This window comes from Lutjanus erythropterus, chromosome 22 (genome assembly GCF_056507025.1).
Source record: "Lutjanus erythropterus isolate fLutEry1 chromosome 22, fLutEry1.hap2, whole genome shotgun sequence".
Classification (NCBI taxonomy): Eukaryota; Metazoa; Chordata; class Actinopteri; order Lutjaniformes; family Lutjanidae; genus Lutjanus; species Lutjanus erythropterus.
The window spans coordinates 8,950,818-8,972,224 of record NC_139338.1 but is presented as its reverse complement, the minus strand read 5'-3'; the positions used below and the strand labels follow the sequence as shown (position 1 = coordinate 8,972,224).

The following is a 21,407-nucleotide window of genomic DNA, read 5'->3' as shown; positions in this document are numbered from 1 at the left end:
GGCCATCTGCTCAATGTAAGTCAAATATTCACTTTCCTTACAGCTCCATTTTTGTCTCAAACTCCTGGGGTGTATATTTGGCTCTTTAGCTGCTTAATGGTCCATCATGTTCATGAGCTAGCTTCTAACTTCACTGTCTGTTGTTGTGGGCTATAAAACAAAAACAATTAGCTTAAAGAAGCTAAAATGCATGATGGAGATGAGGGTTACTATGGTGTCTGGTAAAGATTCTGACACACTGAACATGTGATCCATTTTCAGGTACCAAAAACAGTCTACAGTCATGCTAGCAGCTCTACTGGACTGTGTGATAATGGTATTCTTGCTAAATGTAGTTTAGTGCTATCAGCAGGTCATAATTAAATTTTTCCAATTGTCATGTAAGGCATGATAGGTGGACAACAGTCCATCTGTTGTGAATTATCATGTGTTAGTATGCAACAAGCGAAACTAGAATGGCCACCACAGTAAGCATCACACCTAAAAATCAGCATGTTAGCATTGTCAAAAAAAGGACCAAGTACTATCCATAATTTTAAAACCAAACCAATATTTGGTGGAGGCAATTAAGAGTTGCAACCTCCCTCACTAACTTTTGCAATACTTTTGCTCCTTTTTCAGTGGGACTCTGTGGCCACTGTGCGACTACCCGCTTCACAGTTTTTACTGAGGAGGTACTCGTCTTTAGTCGAGCAGCTGAATGACAGATAAACATTTTACTTCAGATAAATTTTTCACAATAAAAGTCCCCCATTATTTTGTTATCTAAAAGCTTTTATTATGAAGCGGCACAATCAGGAAATATTTGGTCAGAAGCTACAAAAGTACCAAGAGCTAAACACGCAGACACTTTTTAAAAGCATTATCTTGGTGTAAAAATGGTGTATGTTTTTAAGATTGCTCGACCGACTTTGCTAAAACGTTGCTTAAACATTTCATTCTAATATCTGTCAGGGCTTTAGATGTAAATCAGTCAAGACTCCATTTATGAATTCATTTTCATCTCTCTATGTTACACACCTGTCTGGTTTCAACATGAATTTCACATCAGGTTGCCTTTAATACAGTTGACAACCAAACTAAACCTTTAGACACCTTCCTTCTCTTGCTTGCTGAGGTTTTCATTCATGGTTGTTGTGAATGAGCCCCTTTATCACATCAATATGGGAGTGCTGCTGTGCGGAAGGCCCTAAAGCCCTTCAGAGCGAAGCACATTTGACAAGCCAACCATCTGCCACAAGGCCGAACTCCAGCGTACCGTCACAGCAGTAAACATGCGGAGCAAACGGTCTGCTGCTGCCTTTCCTGCGGCGCCTGCTCTCGGTGTTTTTCTCACGCCTCTCAGCAAGAATCTCGTTCTTCTTCTCACCTTCACTCCCCCCTCCTCTCCCTCCGCCGTTCTCTCTTTGTCTCTCACCTCACGTTCCATGCATCTTTTACAGTGACAAGTGATCATAGTACCGGTTGCCCCTGGCGATCAAGGTGGACCATCCGGCGACCAATCAGATCACTTGAATTTCCTCACACATGCACGCACACCACAGACACCTGCTTGTACTGATAATGGCTGTTGTGAGTGTCAGTGACGTCAAAACCAGACAAAACAAGTGGGCGGTGCTAGTTGTATTGTTGTCTCACCTACACACACGCGCGCGCGCACACACACACACACACACACACACACACACACACACACACACACACACACACACACACACAAAGAGCTTTTCATTTGTCAAGAGACTGGATATGAATGAATAGGCATCTACTGGAAAAAAGACATACGTACTGTAGCATAAGCTCTCAATCCCTCTATCACACACTCTGGGCCAGTGTGTGTGTGTGTGTTTGGGTAGTGTCATCTACCCAACCGATGGTATGTGAACTCAGCTTTAATCTGCACTTAACTCCCGTCCCGCATAATCCCAATAATCCCACAATTATAATAGTGGGGAACAAACACATTATGTCTGAATCAGTATCATAACAATGTGAGTTCACTGTGATGATCCTCCTCAGTCACTATAAAATGATTACACTGCTACACTGGTGTAACTGCTGAAAAAAAAACAATCTCAATGCATTAGAAACTAGTTAGCTTTAACTCTCTCTCTACCAATAGTATTAGCAATTCTGGCACACAGTCACTCTTAGATTTGCACAGCTGTAGTTCTTATTAATCATGTGGGCAGGTGGGCAGATTGCAGCTGCATTTGCTTTTTGTGTTGTGATTTTGTTCATAAATCCAGGGTTTTAATTGAAGGTGTGAAATTATTCAGCAATAATACATTATGAAACAGAGGAACAACTGTTAAAAACCACAATAGTCCATATTTTTATAATAATATTGGAATGACAATGTGTTGTGTTAAAGAGAGAGAGTTTATGGTGATACATTCAAAGTGAACTGCACTTCCCCTCAGCTCTACTGAACATTTAAGCATCTTTTGGCTCATGGTTTTTGGTTTTGCAGCTCAGAGTTTTGCGATTTTGGTTCCGTCTCACTGGCGTTCCATCTTATGGCGTTGTTATCACCCACAACAGGCAGCTGTTTGTAGTTATTAAGCTAAAAAAATGTGTGCAAGTACCGAAATTATTTTACTACAAAGCCACGCTGTTGTAACTTCAAAGTGGCTCGATAATGTCAAAATCTGGTTTCCTTTCCTCTTCATGTTTCCTGATAAACTGGAAAGATCCTAGGATTTGTAGCCCTCATCAAGGCTCATTCACATTTCTACACAGTGGTAGATTGAGATTTGGCCGACCTTGAACTGGAGTTACTGGAGTAATATAACTGGACTTGCAGCAGTTTCTTCCAATAACTCTTCATTCTAAAATATAAGTTGAGTTGTGTGGCAAAATAATTTTCATTTAGTGAATGAAGCAGAGTGTGCAATATGCAGATCTCATGATTTACTTAAGGCTTGTGGCATCTCAACACCACTTTATTAGGGTTGTGCAACTGAACGAATGTATCACTTATTGATGATGGGCTGAATCCATCACTGGCTGTTTTTTTTTGGCCAATATTTGGGTGGATATTTGTCAAATTATTTTGCCAATGTACTGGTCTGGAGAGTGACAGCCGCTGCTCTGCGCCGCGCTCTCATCCAGCAGCACAGTACACACCCACTCAGCCGGACCATGAGAGCGCTGAGCTGAATGGGGAGTGAGAGATAAACAGCCTGCAGAGTTAGACTCTTAGCACTCTTTTCACGCGGTGAATTAAGCATTTAACTTGACCACACCAGAGTTGGTGATTGCTGGATTGTTGGTCTTTCTGTCAAGTTTGTATTAAGTGTGTTTAACAAGGAGTTAATTAACCAATTAAGCTTGTGGAGAACATTTTGAGGAGAATAGGTGTGAGAATATTTAATTTCTTGAGTTTACTTTGTTTATTGGGTGTAAGTGAACGTATGGAGCAACTGTTACATGAATGTGCAGCTTGCGCACATCTCCCAGCTGAGACTCAAGAGGAGGAGGTGATGGGGCAGGTTGAAGACATCGCAAATCGCTGATGGATGGGCTGACAGTGGTCGGTTGGAAAACTTTAACATATCGCCCAATCCTACGCTTCATGTTACTTTTTTCCCCTTTTAACTTGTCACCCTCATAAACTGCAGCTCTGATTGGAACCCATCCTGTAACAATCACAACAGGTTATAAGAAAAAGATGATGCACTGATCAACACTGATGTGACTGTATGATCTCCAGTTAGCAATTATGATAACGCAACCCAGAGCAACAAAAATTGATTACCACATCAGTAAAGATAACATTTGTACATCATTTGCATTTACACACACAAACACACGCACAGACTGTTCATTCATGCTCATGTCTGAATGGTGGGAAGGAAAAAAAAGAACTGTACTGAAATGAGGAAAAAGGTCAAGAGAGGGAGAAAGGGAGATTGTGTGTGTATGTGTGTGTGTGTGTGTGTGTGTGTGTGTGTGTGTTTGCATGTGTGTGTGTGCCTGTGTGTGTCATTTGTGTGAATGGAGGCTGAATGGACCTGATAAATAAGCTGCTGCAGGTACAAACACACACACCAGCCACAACAGCAGAAACAGCATGGTCCACTTCACATTTTGTCAACCATAAATGCATTTGGTTACACACACACAAACACACACACACACACACACACACACACACAAACACACACACACACACACTGAAGGACCTGTGGGGTTCATTTGATTGGAAGAAGGGGGCTTGTATAACATCTGGCAGCTGAGTTCACAAGCTGAGCTGTGTGTGTGTGAGTGTTTGCGTGTGTCGGGGGTTGACTAGCTGGCAGTCCCCGCTTGCCGTTACCCGCGGCAACAATGATTGCATTTCCTCCCGTATGAACCTGTGTAATTGTGTCAGCCGAGCTCCACTGCCTCTGTCAGTGCGTCGAGAGGAGGAGATGTATTGGCAGCAACAGTGTGTGAATGTGTGTGTGTCTCCATCAAGCACATACCCAACAGCGATACACACACACACACACAGGCACGCACACATGCATTTTAAGACGGAGATAGAAAAGGAGAGACTAGAATAGGCTGACAAGGTGACAGTGACACATTTAACATGGAGACTGACAGCAGCCATCAGTGTTTCTCAATGTCAAGCTGAAAATACATTCAGCCTAAAAAATGTTCAGTCATCAAAATTCTTCTGTCTTTAACTGGAAGCAAAAATCCACCTGGAACCAAAGTAAAACTGCTAAAAGAACAGTGATTTTATTTGGTGTATGCCTTTAAAATGACCTGGCACTATTTCCAGCTGCTGCAGTATAATATGGTGCTTGAAAGTGTTTCAGCAATCTTGCACAGCGGTGGTTAACATTAACAAGTTTTCGTGTCAACCTTTCTGAGTCAAAGGGCAGGAGCTTGTTTCTGAGGGTCACCGTGAAACAATCATACACTGAAAAATCCATTATAGCAGAGGCTAAAAGGCCAAAGTGGGAAAAAAAAGACAAGCCTGGGTGTGCTTAGAACAAAGACTGTTTATCTTGAACTTTGCTTGAACAACAAGAAAACATGTTCCTGCCCCTAATTATTTTACTGGCTGAACTAATTAGCTTACTAATGCAATGGAAACAAGACTTAAGCGTCGTTTCCACTGCATGGTACAGCTCAGCTTGACTCGACTCACTTCTGGTACCAGGTAAAACTGTGATGATAACCGGATGCCACAAAATCAACGTCATGTGATGCCTACCGCAGGGTTGGGCTCATTACCGTCATCAGTGTTGACATCAAATGCTAGTTTGTAGGGATAAGACTTTTCTTGATATTGAATGTCTGCAGCATTTCTTAACCGACACACTGTAACCTGTACTGTACATTTACTGCCGGAGTGACAACTTACTGCTGGAGGATATTGAAGGGTTGGTGCTCTTGTGTCAATGTGTGGCTGTTTGTCACAGCAAGGAGACAAACTTTGTTTCAGAAAAGGTTGACAACAGCAAGATAAAATACTGCTGAAAAAAAAGCCCAGACAGTGAGACGACTCATCGCTGGTTGCTCCGTGTTTTGCAGGCAATGATTCTCTGATCAGTGTTTGGTATTGGCTCAGCTCGCTTTGAACCTTGAGTGAGTTGACACAAAAAAGTACCAGGTACTATCCACAACTCTTTCCACTGGAGAACAAAAACAGAATGGTTTCAAGTGAATCAAAGCAAGTCGTGCCGTACCATACAGTGTAAATGAGGCATAACAGCCTACAGCCAGGCTAGTGGCTCTGTGAGACTTGACTTAGGGAAGTAAATGATAAAATTGGGATGCTAACATGCTCACAGTGACAATGCTAACATGGAGGTGTTGAGCAGGAATACTACCTAACATGTTCAACATGCAAATATTTGATATTTAGCATTAATTACAAAATACAGCTAAGGCTGATGGGAATGTTGTTAACTTTGCAGGTATTTGATCATAAACCAAAGTACTGAACACATTCACCAAACACATTACAGTGGGATACACTGTCTGGGAACCATGAATATTGAGGCACTTTGGTCAGGACCAAAGTGAGGGACTGCTGTCCACCATGTTGGATGTTGTGGTGAAACAAGAAATCTACAATAGGAAGGGCAGTTCTGTGTCAGAAAATTGTAGTGTTATAAACAAATGTGCAGTGTCTTACCATCAAATAAACCTTTAACTAATCTGTGTGGTCAAACTGGCTGACCAGGATTGTGTTTCATCTGCTATCTCAGACTGGAGGTGTGACTGAAGCTTTGACAAAAATGTTGAAAATGTTTACATTTGGTAAATAAAGACAACCTAACATTTTTGTCCATAGCATGATTTCACACCAGCACTAACAAATCTATATAAACAGAGTCATTAAACAAGAGTAGTGAGTCAGTGATGTAGACATTAATCCTCGACAGCACCAGAGAGTCAATTAATGCCCTCCTGTAGGCTTGGAAAGTGCTCAGGTACTCCGAAGTTGACATAAATTGAGGCTGTGAAATGGCATTAATGGTGCACAGTAATTGTATTAATTCATTAAGTGCAAAATGAAACACTCTTCCTCCCTGCACAATCTAATCTGAAGGCCTTTGTTAACTCCCTGTTATTCAGTGGGGAACACTGCTCCTGCATCTCCTTTACGCTGCGATTTTAACAGCTTCCTCTTTGCTTCTTCCTTACTGAGGGGGTTTTGTTTGCAGAATCTAACCTAAATTTTGCAAGTTTCATTGTGGCTGTATAATAACATTGATCTGAACTTTAAATACACCTGGGTATGAACAACATTACAAAAAAAAAAAAAAAAAAAAAAAAAAATTAAGGAAAGACTAAAAAAAACATTGATTTAAGAGATGAGAACAGGAGCTAAATGACAAGAAGTGTTACATAAAAAGGCAGCTAGAACAAGCTAGCATTCTGGCTCAAACACACACAAACACACAAAACAACACACACACATGCAGAGAGGGATAATGTCAGCTCGGTAGGTCGGCTCCTGCCCGATCAATAATTAGTAGTTTAATCAAAGCAGAAGTGGTTGCCTCTGAATGGATCCTGCTCATACACAGACACAGACACACACACACACGGCAGAAGGCCTGATAATGACAGAGCATGGACAAGGACAATTATCCAGCACCAAACTATCGTCATCACTGTGCAGACCACGCACACACGCACATTAACACACATGCACCATTATTTTCGTGTGCTTTGAATACAAAGTAGTTCTGCTTGAATATGCGTGTCATTGTCTCGATGCCAATGAAATGATAGGCCAGTTCCTCAAACACACACACACACATGTAGAGGTATCTGATAGGCTGTAAATGAGAAAAAGATACAAGGAAACCCAAAGCAGGGAGAAAACTGAAAGACGGGAAGAAAGAATAATGGTGATGCAGTTTGTTGGAAAAAAAAAGAGCTCCTGCGTCAGTTCTGGGCACAAGCCATTTGGCTCTCAGACAGAAACATGCCATCTGAAGCATCTTCCAATACCCAGCAGGCCGAGTGGTTTGGTGCACCGGCATGACCTCAGCAGTGTTGGAGCCTCGTTCAGCTCACCAGATCAAGATCCAAACGGATCCAGCACAAAAGACGATAGATCGGGGCAACAAACATGAGCAGCAACATGACCATACATGTTTCAAGCAAACTGCCATCCTTGCAATACTGTAGTTGTGCATACATGTGGTTTTCTGGTGCAACATCGTGGGCGTGTTCACTTTCAGTTTTGCCTCCAAATACAGCGGTAGCTTATCTGTTAAAACTGTCTGTTTGCTTACATGGCTGTCTGATTGCTCATGTTTGTTACTTTGGATTTCTAACCATGTCATCATGTCCCATGCAATTTGTCAGCAATTATTTTGTCCACTATCACAATGTTAATGAGAAGTGATGACCGGCACACCAAAGAATAAAAACTAAGTTGTCATAAAGTGGAGGTTTCCTTTAAATTGAACATGGAAGTTGAGGAGATCCTTTGAGATGAGAAACAATATTGAACACTCATTGAGTTGTAATTGGTCAGTTGTTCATGTTTTTTAAATTGGAATAAAATTCAGATGAGGCCATGACATCATCAGCAACAACATGTAAATTAAACTGTCATCTCAAGACCCCTTCAAAATGATCTCAGGACCTGTTGCAGCTTTCTGACCTGCAGGTGGAAAGCCGCTGATTTGAATCACTATGGCAACGGGAGGCAAGGCGTGATGGGGAAGGATTTTATTACGGCTGCTGTGTAAATGCAATGGAGCAGAAAAACAGGACTGTTGTCACACACACAGGAGTGCGTGCACACCCACACACAGCTCAGAGTATTCAGCAAAACCTCATTCTCATAACTACTCTCCATAAAGAAACGTAAACACTTGGAGTGAAATGAGGTAAAGAGAGCTAAGAGCCTCCTTCCTTGTGTATCTTCCTTCCTCTTTTTATTGGGAGTGTGTGTGTGCATGCGCTATATGCCTTTGTTGCGGAGTGCGTAGGCTTAAATAGCACTGTTGCCACGGCAGCAATTAAGTGCCAATTATAGTCTATATTCTCAATGTGTCTCTGACAGCGGAAGATGAAGACAAGAGTGAGAGTGCTGAAAGAAAATGCCTGCACAGTCTAATCTACAATTAAGACAAAAATCCACAAAACAGACACGTCAACCAGCATTTGGTCTAAAAGCTCAAGACATTGTAATCCAACCCATTGTCCATATGGGTGTGAAGAATGGGCTCCACTCCACCAGCAATACCACAACAGATGGGACATGCATGCAGAGCTCTGTAGGACCAAATTAAACATTAACAGAAAAACATGAACCAATGCATGCAGGGTGAGATCACTTCAGGACACTATCTGATGCCACTGAGGACAAACATTCAAGAGCTCAGCTGTGAATACACAAGAAGTGAGATACACATCATGATTCCAAACCATAATTCAGAAGAAACCAAAGTGGAGATTCATCAAATGGAACCTGATGCTTATCTGGGCAATGGATAGTTCCAAATCACAGACAAAATAAACTGTTATCTGGGCCTTAAGTGCAAGATATCAGATTCACGGGTTAGACTTTTTCCACAGAAAAGATGCCAAAGCTGTCTATCCATTTTCTTCTGCTTATCTGGGGCTGGGCTGCAGTGGCGGTAGTCTAAACAGGGTATTCCAGATGTGCTAATCCTCACCATTGTTTTCCAGCTCCTCTTGGGGACTTCTGAGGCATTACCAGGCCAAATGAAACATGTAATCCCTCCAGCGCATTCTGGTTCTACCCTATGATCTCTTCCCAGTTGCACATGCATGAAAAACCTCCAACAGAAAGCGCCAAGGAGGCAGCATCCTAATCAACCAAATGCTAATATGCTCATTATTAGCGGGTGAAATGTTTGCCATTTTCAACATCTTGTTAGCATTTGCAAATCAACCAATAAACACAAGTAAGACAGCATTTCGAGAGTATCTAGCGTTCATATCATGATGTATTTCTAAGTGAAACAGGAAGGTCAACAGGGACATAATATTTGGACGCATTTGGCTGAATTTGAGTGTTGAAAAGTCAATGTGTCATAACTTGATGTACTAAGCTAACTAGCTAACTAAAGAATTGTAGCTTTGTGCAGTTAAAAGTTGAAGACTGATTGATGGATGGATGGACTGGTTGAAATTGGTTGGTTCAAGCCTGTGTAAGCACATGTTATACTTTGTTTCACAGGAAGAAAACGTGATTGGATTACAAAGAATACAAAGAAATTGATGTCTGTATTTTTTGGTATGTATTGTTAAATAGGAGCACAATATGACCAGGGTTATAATCTAAAAGAGTTAAAAGGGTATTTTTCATTTAGCAGGAAAAAACACAGTGTATGTTTGTTTTCCAGAGTAACTGTCAGTACTGTTAATGTTGTACTATGCTATTTGAACAATGTTTTCCTTTGGCAGTATCAGTATTTTCTTTTTCCTTCAGTGCTTTGTCATTTGAAAATGGTTCTAATTTAATGTGTTTTAGTCAATCATTCTGAGACATCTTGGCAAAATTGTGTTTCTAACATACCACAAACCCGGATGGACCACATTTCCCAAGAGACCCAGAATTCAGTAGTGGCTTAAGAGAGAGCGAGTTTGTGTGCAGGTGTTTGTGTGTATAATTCAGTGGAAAAGGGAGTGACTGCACAGGAAAGAAAGAAAGAATGATGATGCTTCCTGTCTGTTTTATATGTTCACATCACACAGACATGGACATACATGCAGAGGCACATACAAAACGCAGCTTCTGAGGTATGGATTTGCCATGGCAACAGCCCTGACCACTACGGGGATGTCAGGAGACTTCCCTTCTGTTTACATTAATCACCATGGAAACAGATCCAGCCCTGTGTGCATGAACCTGAATGGACTCTGGGCAATCCAATGTTGTGTGTGAGACTGCATGTGTGTTGAGGGTCATTTGTGCGTGATTCATACTTTTGTGTGCGTGATTCATACATTTGTGTGTGTGTGTGTGTGTGTGTGTGTGTGTGTGTGTGTGTGTGATCAATCTGAAAATGTAGACCAGGTTGTGAGAGCATGCAAGGAGGGAATAATGAGAGCAGTGGGTGTTCTTTTTTAAGATTACAACGAGGAGCAACGTGTTGAAGACAACATGAGAAAAGGGAAAAAAAAACATGATAAATGATGACAACCCACCATGACTCACAGGAACAATAAAAAATTAGCCTGTGTGACCCAGCAGAACAGGGTCAACACCGAGACCAATTTGTTATTGTCACACTTGTTGTAAATGTCAGGATGTAGAAGTGTGCACAACAGGAGGACTTGCACTGATTGTATCATCTGCCTCTGTGAACGTCATTTCATTCAATGCTGCAGTATCAATATGTACTTGTTGCTATGACTTCCAGGATAACAAACAATGTAACCACCACTGAACCACATACTTCCATACATCCTTTACGCTGGTATGGATGTTAGGCAACATATCCACTAGAGGGCACTGCTCTTAATCGAAAGTTCACCCAGAAGAGGAAGAAGAGTCAAAGAAAAGTTTCTGATAACAACAAATATAGCGATGGTCAAGGAGATTGTTATAATGCATAGAGCTGTGATTAATCAATTATTAATCAAATATTAAATCAAACTGCCAACTATTTTGATAATCAGTTCATCGTTTTGAGCCATTTCTAAGAATGAAAAATGTTTTCTGGTTTCCTTTGTGTTCTATTACAGTTAAACTGAATATCTTTGGGTTGTGGGCAAAACAAGACATTTGACATTTGTCACCTTAGACAAGGGAAACTTTGATCAACATTTTCCACCATTTTCTGGACTAAACAACTAATTGATAAATCAAGAAAATGATCGTCAGATTGATGGATAATAAAAGTAATCATTAGTTGCAGCCCTAATAATGTACCTTTTGAGAATAAGGAAAAACAGAGGCAGCGTTGTAGACTGTGATAGTCTGTGTGGATATTAAATACACTGTGACATGAACTTCTTGAACGTCGTGTCTTGCTTGAACCATTGGCTATGCTATTACACTGCCTCCATACCTACATATGCGTAAGCTTTCAGAAAACGTTAACAAATATGGACAAAATGAATGCAGACTATGCATATCTAGCATTAACCAATAATAAAATAATAAATATTTATACAGTAATAATGTTAAGTTTATGACCTGCGCTGTCTCCACAGGACCAAAAAGATCAATTAATGCAGGTTTAAAGAATAACTGAAAGAAACATCAAATAGAAACAGCTGACTATCACTTTTTTTTGCCATACTGATGGTGCTCTGGTTATGTAAAAAGTGCACTGTGGCTGGTGGAAATAGCTAGCAGAGAAGCTCATGAGGGATGCTCAGTGTCTTGACTCACTCCTCCCAAAGCGCACAGCACAGCAGTCTTTTTTTGGCCGTTTTGTGTTGTAATGTTACCGATGTGCAATATTATGTTTTCACATAGACAAGCAGAAACAGTTGCTCCAGCACAAACAGCTAGAGTTGCTGTGCTAGCAGACGGCGTATAAGTGGGAGGTGTCACAGAAGGGTTGGATGGATGAATATTTAGCATTGTGAGAACACTGTAAACAAATTAAAAATTGGCTTGATTTCGCAAACTGTTTTGTTTCTTTATACAAATGCACCATTTCAGAATGTCCTGAAATCTACAATAAAAAGAGCATCATTTTAATAAACTGCCACAGTGAGAAAGCTCTTTTGATGACAGAGCAGGTGACTCTGCAATTTGTCTCCTGCGACCTTGGAGATTCCCCTCACCACTTACACACACACACACACACACACACACACACACACACACACACACACACACACACACACACACACACACACACACACACACACACACACACAGACAATGGGTGGCTCACAATACCGTCAACTGTGGTAAAATGGTACAAGGCTCACTGCACTGACAGCAACACAAAACAGTCATTCTAACAAGAACCACGGTGAGCGGAAGAGGCATACCGAGGGACACACAGACAGGAGGAGAGGGGGCAGAATTGGAATGGCAGATGGGGGAGAAAGAGAGACAGGAAGAAATATCATTTCCGTACTCTCATTTTTTTTTCCAAGCCTGGAGATAAAAAGACATGACCTTATATGTCAAAGGACATGTCGGAGGTTCTCAGCTCTAATACTTGGTGTTGAAGTAGTGATGAAAGCAGTAAAATGGATTTGTCAGGAGAGAGGAGGAAAGACTCTCTCATGATAGCCAGCCTGAAAGAAGAGGTCACGCACGAAGAGCTTGTGTATATTAGTTAGTTACCAGTAGTGTAGGATTTTAACATAAAAAAAAAAATCAGATTTCTATGATAACATTTTGTTCCTGTGTGGCCATATTTACCTGTGAGTTAATACTTGATGTTTATGTGCCTAGTCATTTGAAAAGCTGTAGAAGAAGTGTTGGGTTCTTGGGGATTTCATCCATATGTATCAGACACTGTGGGTAAACATCACTGTATTTACTTAAGATGGTGCCCTTTCATTATGTTTCCGTTCCTGTTATCTTAACAGAGTGGAGTCTGCCTCAGAGGCAGGAGGCCAACATATTGATTTCCTCTGGCTCCTCTGCTGGCCAATGTAGCGTGACAGATGGCCGCCTAGTCCTTTAAAGGTCCCGTGAAATGGCTAGCGGAGGGCTTTTCTTGCGTGTTCCCTCCAGGCTCGGGAGGGACATGCTGACTGGCGTTTCCAGTAGCCAATAGCGCTAAATGTGTGGTACAGCCCTTCCACCATGCAGCTATGGTGGTCCATGGTAATGGCAATGCTAGGAGGGAGAGTGGTCCTGGACTGGGAGCTCCCACTGAACATGGCTGGACCAGGGCTGAAACAGCCTCTGAGACTAACAGAGGCCAGTTTGGCTACATTACCCAAGTAGTGTTCTTGCTGTGTTTGGCTCCCAGCACCCTGGGGCTAGCCTAGCTAAAGTAAGTAACTAACTGCTAATTGCTGTTATCTCGGATGGCTCTGAGGTACTGGAATCCAAACAAAACAACAAAAAAACCCTCACCAAAACATCTTGGCTCATCTTTCCACTGTTCCAATAATCACCAACTCTGGTCTGGTCAAAATAAACCATTTATTCACTGCGCTAAATGTGAAAATATTCTGGCTGTACATGTCGTTTCTCCCTGCTGCTGCTCTGATGTCTGACCTCCAGATATTTTCACATCTGTCAGTGGAAAAAAAAAACACAAACACTTTTGGGTGACTGACATTGATGGTGTGCAGTTGCCCGTGACTTAAGGGTTTATTTTGTGATTGATGAAACAATGAGCCGATAAGCCAAGAGGTTTTTGGTGAGTTTCATTTTATTTCTCAGTTTTGCAAAGGGAGTTTAGCAAGAGAAATAAAATAGCTGTTTCTGGTTAAACAAAACATATCTTGCTCTTAAAGGTTTATTTCTGCTGTCAGACACTCAGAATAACAATCTGAGCCTGTCACTGGAAAAAAACAAACACTTTTGGTGAACTTCCACTGTTGGTGTGCAGTTGCCCGTAGGGATTACGCTGACGCTTAGTTTTGCTTCTGCTGGCTGGAGCGCTCTCCCAAAATACTGGACCAATTTCAAAAATTGTTGTCCCCATTAGTCACTTGAACACAAAAAAAAAACATGGGAAAATAGGGACCAGGTTGGAAAATACCCTTCAAAGAAAGATAGTTCTCCCAGCAGACCCTTGGTTGCTGCTCATATTCTTTAAAAAAGCAGAGCCTTTTCAACAAAACTAACTGTGTAACTGTTTATTATAAATGGACAGTTCCTTGATTTAAGTGTCTCTGGTTGAACTGAAATGCATAGTGGACAGTGGCACAGTAACATTCATGAAAGGAAAGAAGTCGCTGTTCTGAATCTTTTCTATTTTCTTTGCAATTTTATATTGCGGAGGACCAAACACTGTCTAATTGTAGCCTCGGCATCTGTTAAAAGAATTATAACATAATTCTGAAGGGCTCAAACAAAAAGCTGTTCTATGTAGCTCTTTGTTTCCAGCCTGGTTGTTACACATAGAAATTAGTAATTAACAAGCAAATCTTTCTCCATGCTTGAGACTTCCATGTTTGCTTTAGATGTGTATGATAAAACTGCTGCTGTTGTATTGGTTGCATGAGCGTGAGCAGGCCTATTGCAAATATTTAAAGGTGATGCTGTCTTGCAGTCGCCGCAGGTTCTTTGGAGCCATGCAATGTCAGCTCACTAGAATTTCGATTATGAACATGCAGATCCACAGACATGCTTGTACTTGTCTTCCCTTCTGATGAAACTATGTATTAACTTTCCCAGCGGACATCTCTTTCACACACGTACAAACCTAACCAAATATACTGCCGTCACACCCAGTCACAGTGACACACAAGAGAACAGGTGTTAACACGACTGCGGTGAGCATAACAGTTATTCAGGAAGCTTTATCTTGGCTCTGTTCAATAGATCACAAATTTATTTAATCACTGTTAACGTCACAATAGCAACGTTTAAGACACACAAACGCAACAAGGGAGGTGTGTAAACAGAAGTAGAAGGTTGCTCAGGGTGCGGCGGGCCTTAAGACAACTGAGAGTGAACGGTACCCACTAACAGCTGGACAAACCAGCTTATGATGGGTAGGACAGCTATGACTGAAATGTGAACGTAATATTAACCTGAAAATGGAGCTCAGTGACATGACGTAAACTTAAATGATGCAGACTCAATGACTCAACCAGGAGCTAGTATCTTTTAGAGCTTCATCAAGAATTACTGAGCAGTATCTGACATATTCAGTACATTAATACACTCAAGAAACCAGGTTACTCAGAAAAAATAGGCTTTGCATTTCTGTTCTGTGTAAAAACAACAATTAGTGGTTTTACGGGGAGGGTAAGTGCTTGAACTATTTCATGAGGTCTTGTGGTCACTGTGATGATGTCAGGCACCCATTTGAGACACCAGGCAGGAAGTCACTGCACCTGATCATGAGAAGTTTCATAATTAGTGAGTTTTAGAAGAACTGTTAAGTGAATTTGGTGATCTTTGGACTATGGATGACACAGGAACTACTGCTTCGGTGCCAAGTCAAAGCCAAAATTCTTAATAACAGTTGATAAAATGGTCAGGGCCTTAGACTCTAACTTACCCAAACCTCATACGAATATGTTAGCCTAATCTGCCTGACTCATTGATTCTTTATCTAACTGAGGTTTGTGTAAATTAGAGTCTAGGAGTTATCAAAAAATACAGAACCAAAAGAATCAACAGACATGATTAAACATGGGACAGAGAGGCATATGACATGCATGTTTTCCCACCTCAATCCAACCAGAGATCTGATCTGAACTATTAAGTCCTGGTCTGTATTTTCTCACAGCTGTGAGAGACAATGAACCCTCTTTCAACCAATCAGGGTAATATCAGAAAAAGCCATTGTGCATTATCCAAGAGGTACAGATGGTTTTCCCCACTGGAAACAAAATGATGATGATCTACTATTATGTCACAATGATGTCATCTCCTCAACATACAAATTAAATGATAAAAGCACATCTGTTATGGAGCTGTGACTGCATGTTCTGTAGTGTGTGGACCTCAAGTGGCTTTCAAAAACATGACTGAAAGCTAGACAGTACCGCTACATTACAGTGCCGCTCTGACTAGACTGATGACGCATGCAACATTTTCTCACACACACATCATCAACACACAGACACAGCTGGGTGTGACCAAACGGTGATGCAGGTTTTGCATACAAATGACTTTAACTGCAATGCAACCTCCCCCTCGTTCTCCTTAAAGCGGGTAACAGAGTGAGACAGTTTAAAACTTTGGCACTTCAAGATCTGTGTGTGTGTGTGTGTTGTGTAGCATTGTGTTCTGCTCAAGGACGACTTGAGTGTAACTGGGCCAAGCTGCGCCAGATAAACAGCCACACACACACATAAACACCCAGATCTAAGTACAGTAGTGGGACTCTGGGAAAGTAGGTCTGCTATAATACAGAAAAAGCCTCCAAGGTGCAGAAGAGTGTGTGTGTATGTGGTTGTCACTCTTGTGAAGTATAATGCAGAGCAGAAAGTGTGTGTACCCACATGTAGGTGTGCTAGTTTTTGTGTTTTAAACAAAAAACGGATTAACATAAATACGAGTGAGTGTGTATGTTCTCTGACATTTTCAGATACTGCATGTGTCCGTGGGTTATGCTTTTGTGACTTGGCTCATGTATATGTGTTTATATATATGTGTGTGTGTGTGTGTGTGTGTGTGTGAGTGTGTGTGTGTGTGTGTGTGTGTGTGTGTGTGTGTGTGTGTGTGTGTGTGTGTGTGTCAGCCTCGTTCTGTGTTCCTTTGAGTGTGTGTTTCCTCTGTGTGTGTTTGTGTGTGTGCAGTCTGCCCTAAATTACCTGTCCAGAAGACAGAGTGTGTGTGCTGGCTAGCAGTGGAGCTGCTGTGGCGCTGCTTCCATTAACGGCAGCGATCATTCACAATCTGATGGGCAACAGCTAGCTGTTACCACGGCAACCTGCTGCGTGCCTGCCAAATATTATTTGGGTACATTTTGTTACGCTACAACTAATCTCAGCAATCTGATTGCTATAGGATACAGCCCCAGAATGGTTCTCATGGTGAACAAGATGTTAAGTGAAGACAAGAGGGAGGTGAGTTGTTAGCAAATAAAAATGTCTCTGTGATTAAACTGAAAGACAAATGTCTCATCCATTGGTCAATACCACCAACTAGATCACACAGTCTAAACATGTATTTAAACTAGTATAAACTGTTACTGATAAGCTAATTTTGGGCCCTTCCACAGAAATAAACTGCAGTATATTTCAAGTGTATTAGACTCATGGTCACTTTATTATTAATTAATCATCCCGTTGTAGCCCATTTACAAATCCAGGTTGTAGGCGGAAGTAAACAGTCCGACGGCAGTATAATCTCGCTTGTAAACCCACACAATAATCATTTGTGTACATTCATGTGTTAAGTGCCTCTAGGTTTTGCCAAGAACTATGTCCAGAAGATCCTGTAGGGCTGACTGCATGCTAAAATATAGTAAACTTAAGCTTTACAATTGTATAAAACCACACACTTGGGTTTCCAATTAACAATTTGATGTTTTGAAGATTTTTACAAGGCCTAAATGATGAATTTCATTTGATTCCATCCATCCTGTGGAGATCATACAAAAGTGGTACGCTAAGGTTCTTTATTTAATCGCAAAGCCAATTTCAGAACAGAATAGTTTAAAGGCTGAGCAGCTTCCACATTGGCACAGGCTACAGTCATTTGTTGCCTTATCAGGGGTTGATTACTGGCTGTGATCAATTCAAACCAGGGTGCAAAATTAACGTTTTTGTCCACTGGCCAAATGGCAAGTGAATGTTCAAATTTCACCAGCCACTCAGTAGATTACCATTGCTTTTTTGGCTGGTGAGTAAAGCAAATATATCAGCCACTGGCACATTTACCAGCATTTGATTGGTGCTAGTTTTGTGCCCTGATTTAAACCCACCAATTACAGGAAAATACAATTAACTGATAGTAGCTTTTTGCTAGTAGTGGATGCACTAAGCATAACATTGCTCAACAGCACTGTTGGCCATGGGGGAGGCTGACTGAATATGAGTTGACATTAATGGTAGTCACCCCTTTCCTATCAGAGTAGTCTTATTTGTTTGTTACTTTACGGTTTGCATTGTTTTTTTTGTCATGATGAGTCGCTAAGAAGGCATGCCTTCCTCTGGCCACTGAGCTCTCTAGCATCGTAACACTGTGATTCAAAAGTCTTCTGTATTTGAGTCAGAGTTACCATAAGGAAGGAGTTGCTGGTGAAGTTCTGTTGTTGACATGTGGGAGAAGAAAAAAAAAAGAAACTGTTGCTACTGATCTTACATCTCAATATGCATCTCATGTCAAGATGCTCAGTTACAATGGTGACAGTCTTTCTTTCCTAGTGTGTTTCTTCCAATCGCGGCATCGTCACTTGGGCTATTGCTTTCTTAGCTTAGCCTCCTCAGTATTGTAAACCAGTGAACTGTTTCAAGCTTCAGAGGCTGAACATCACTAATTTATGAACATGTGTTGCAGAGACAAAGACACTAAACTGAACCCAGTGCAACGCTCCGTTCGCTTGTGATGAATGTTTTCTCGGCTGAGTGAGACAATTTGAGATTGCCATCAGAGTGGCAGCGCGAAGCAGTGGGGCCCCTGTCTTCCCTGGTTCAGGAGTAAAAGATGATGTTTTTGTATCTCACAAGACACAGTCTTGCTGATAGCAGAACATCAGTGTGCATCTCTTCTAACAGGGAACCTTCACATACATCACGGTCAGGAAAATCAAACTAACAGGAGGCTGCTGGTTCTATTGGCCAAAAGAGTGCATTATGGGAGGGGGCCACATTTTTGTTCATCGCCAAACTGGTTTGAATTTATCACTTTTTGCAAAGTTTCCTTGTCTCTGAAAATCAATCGCAGCCGTGCAACCTGTTCTCCAGCTCAACAGGAGATGAGAAGAAAGACAGAAAGACAATAAAGCTCAGATCTTCTTATTCCTGCAGAGGACAAAACCTTACAGAGAGAGAGAGACGGAGACAGACCCAGACTGAAACTGTCTGATTGATGATTCACTCTGGATTCTAAACACTGCCCCACATCCTCAGTCATTTCTCAGGTGAGCCTAAAGACTGCATCGGCTTATCAAATCATCATCGTGCAGATTGAAAGCATCTATCAGATTCTCCATTTTACATGAACACGAACAGAGTTCTTTCCAAGCAAAATCTTAATGAATTTCTGGTGACTGCAGATGGTGGTGGAAGGAAGAGGAAAGCTGATTGAAAAATCATTTCCAACATATTTATCCTTTAGTGGTGAAACAGGACACCTCTAGCGGGCCCCGAGGCCAGCCCCTTAGGCTTATATGTACTTGTATTCCCCACCCTCATTGCTTTTCATTACAATTCCTCTTTCCCACTCCGTTATCTCTTCTCCTTCTTCTTCTTCTTCTTCTTCTTCTGCCTCCTCCTCCTCCTCCTCTGCTCTGGTATTTTGTTATATTTTGCACTGCCACTGTCAGAAGCAGCAGAGCCTCGAGGGAAAATATGCTAAGCTCCTTTCTGACTTGCCTTTCTGTTCAGGTACAGGCTGCACTCTGCACAAAAGCCTGTCGACTGGAAACTGTTTGGTTTTCTTTCAAATAAATATTAAAAATGAGAATCTAAAACATTATCTAAACAATTTTTTTTCTTTTTTTCTGTCCGCCTTGCTCAATGTTGAATTATTGGATATACAGTTTTCTTTTTTATGTGGTGGGAATAGAAAAAAAAAGTTACTGTATACATGTGCTGTCTTGAAATCAATTGTGGGAAATCTGAGAATGAATTAAGCATCGACCCAAAACCAAGATGAGTTATATTGTGTGACACTTAAGCTAATCACTGTTATGGTTTGCCGGCTGAACGTTGGCTCTGTTTGAGTGGTTCTAACAGGATATACTGGTAATGCATAGAAGCTGTAAGAAAAACTACAAGCAATGTAATTCCAACACACAGTGCAGTCTGAAAGCATTTCCCTGAGGGTAACCACAACACTCGCTGACAGATATTTAATCTTGATTTATTCAAGATACAGGGTCTGCTCTGTCTCAGTAACATTTCACTCCTGGCCACAGGCGTTATTGCTACAAGGAGACGATCCCTTCGCTTTCACTTTCAGGCTTGAGTTGACATTGTTTGTGTCTCGCTGCTTTTATTTTCTTCTTTTGCCAAAATACACAACATTGGTATCCAAGAAAGCCTGGTTACCAGGGCTGTCGCCAGGATTTAAGGAGGAGGAATCTAAGAAGTCTAATTTCCCCCAGCGTAACACAATCCAACAAAAACATCACAAGCCACCGTAAATTAACGCAAAACATTTATTCATTCATTCAACTGTTCTGTCATATTTTTCTTTTTTATCAAGTTTATGACCGTTTAAGTGCTGTTTCAAAGCCCTCTTCACACTGTCAGGACACACTCAGGTCACTGAATCCCTCCAGTCCCAGAAATAAAAGCTGAGGACATGACCTCAGTGTGAATCCCCAGATTCCCTGGCAATTGCATTTCTCAAAAGCAGCTAATAAAAATCTATTCATATTTTCGGACCAATGAACAAGAGAAGTAGAGAGCGAATGAAGTGATAGCAGCGTTAGCAAGACCAAAGAGGCAAGTCAGTTAAATCAAATGTTATTTTCTGATTGTTTCACAGCAGCTATGTTCTAAAACACAAAGAAACACACCCACACCTCCATACAACACTGGATTTAGCATGAATGCAGCAATGCCACCGTTGGTCGTGGCATCAAAACCTGCCTGCCATATCGGCTGGGGGCTACACACCACTGCCGAACAGGCTGAAGCCCAAAAACGTCCTAAACACAGCAAACTACAAGAAAACACAGGCAGAGGGCAGGGTCTGATACAACCACCATCACACACTTCTAGTAAATCAGATTGGGAGGGATTATTTTTTTCTAGACTATACACATTTTTTGTTTTTCATATCCATATGTGTATTTTCTCAGTTAGCTTCTTACTACAAGTACCTAACTACTACATGAGCACACAATAAAAGTTAAAACTGTTACTGGTCATTGTCTGTTGTTTTGTCTGTGCTCTTGCAGCTGTTTTGAAATGGGCGGGGCTCAGTTGGAAAAAGGTGATTACATTTATTTGCATGCACCGATCAAGACTTAGCAGCTTTTGAAGCAGAATCTTATGCAAGTTGCTCATGACTGTTTAACTATCAGTAAATAAAACACAGGGATGTTTTTCTCTGAACTTTACCATTTATTGCTGATAATTTGAAAATTGAGAAATACTCAGAGCGAGGTATAAATACAACACTGACATAATATGACTTTATCAAGTTGTTAAGAAGAATGTGGTAGCACACTGTTGCTTAA

The 21,407-nt window shown here is 41.2% G+C and overlaps 1 protein-coding gene across 1 annotated transcript in view; it reads right to left on the bottom strand.

The window, feature by feature from the left end:
* The window catches only part of camk1da (calcium/calmodulin-dependent protein kinase 1Da), a 64,848-nt gene that overhangs the window by 37,813 nt on the left and 5,628 nt on the right, over positions 1-21,407 (bottom strand). Inside the window, exon 3 of the mRNA XM_084711503.1 lies at positions 3,068-3,158. Coding sequence (XP_084567629.1) covers positions 3,068-3,158 — 91 coding nt within the window. The remainder of the gene's footprint in view (positions 1-3,067; positions 3,159-21,407) is intronic.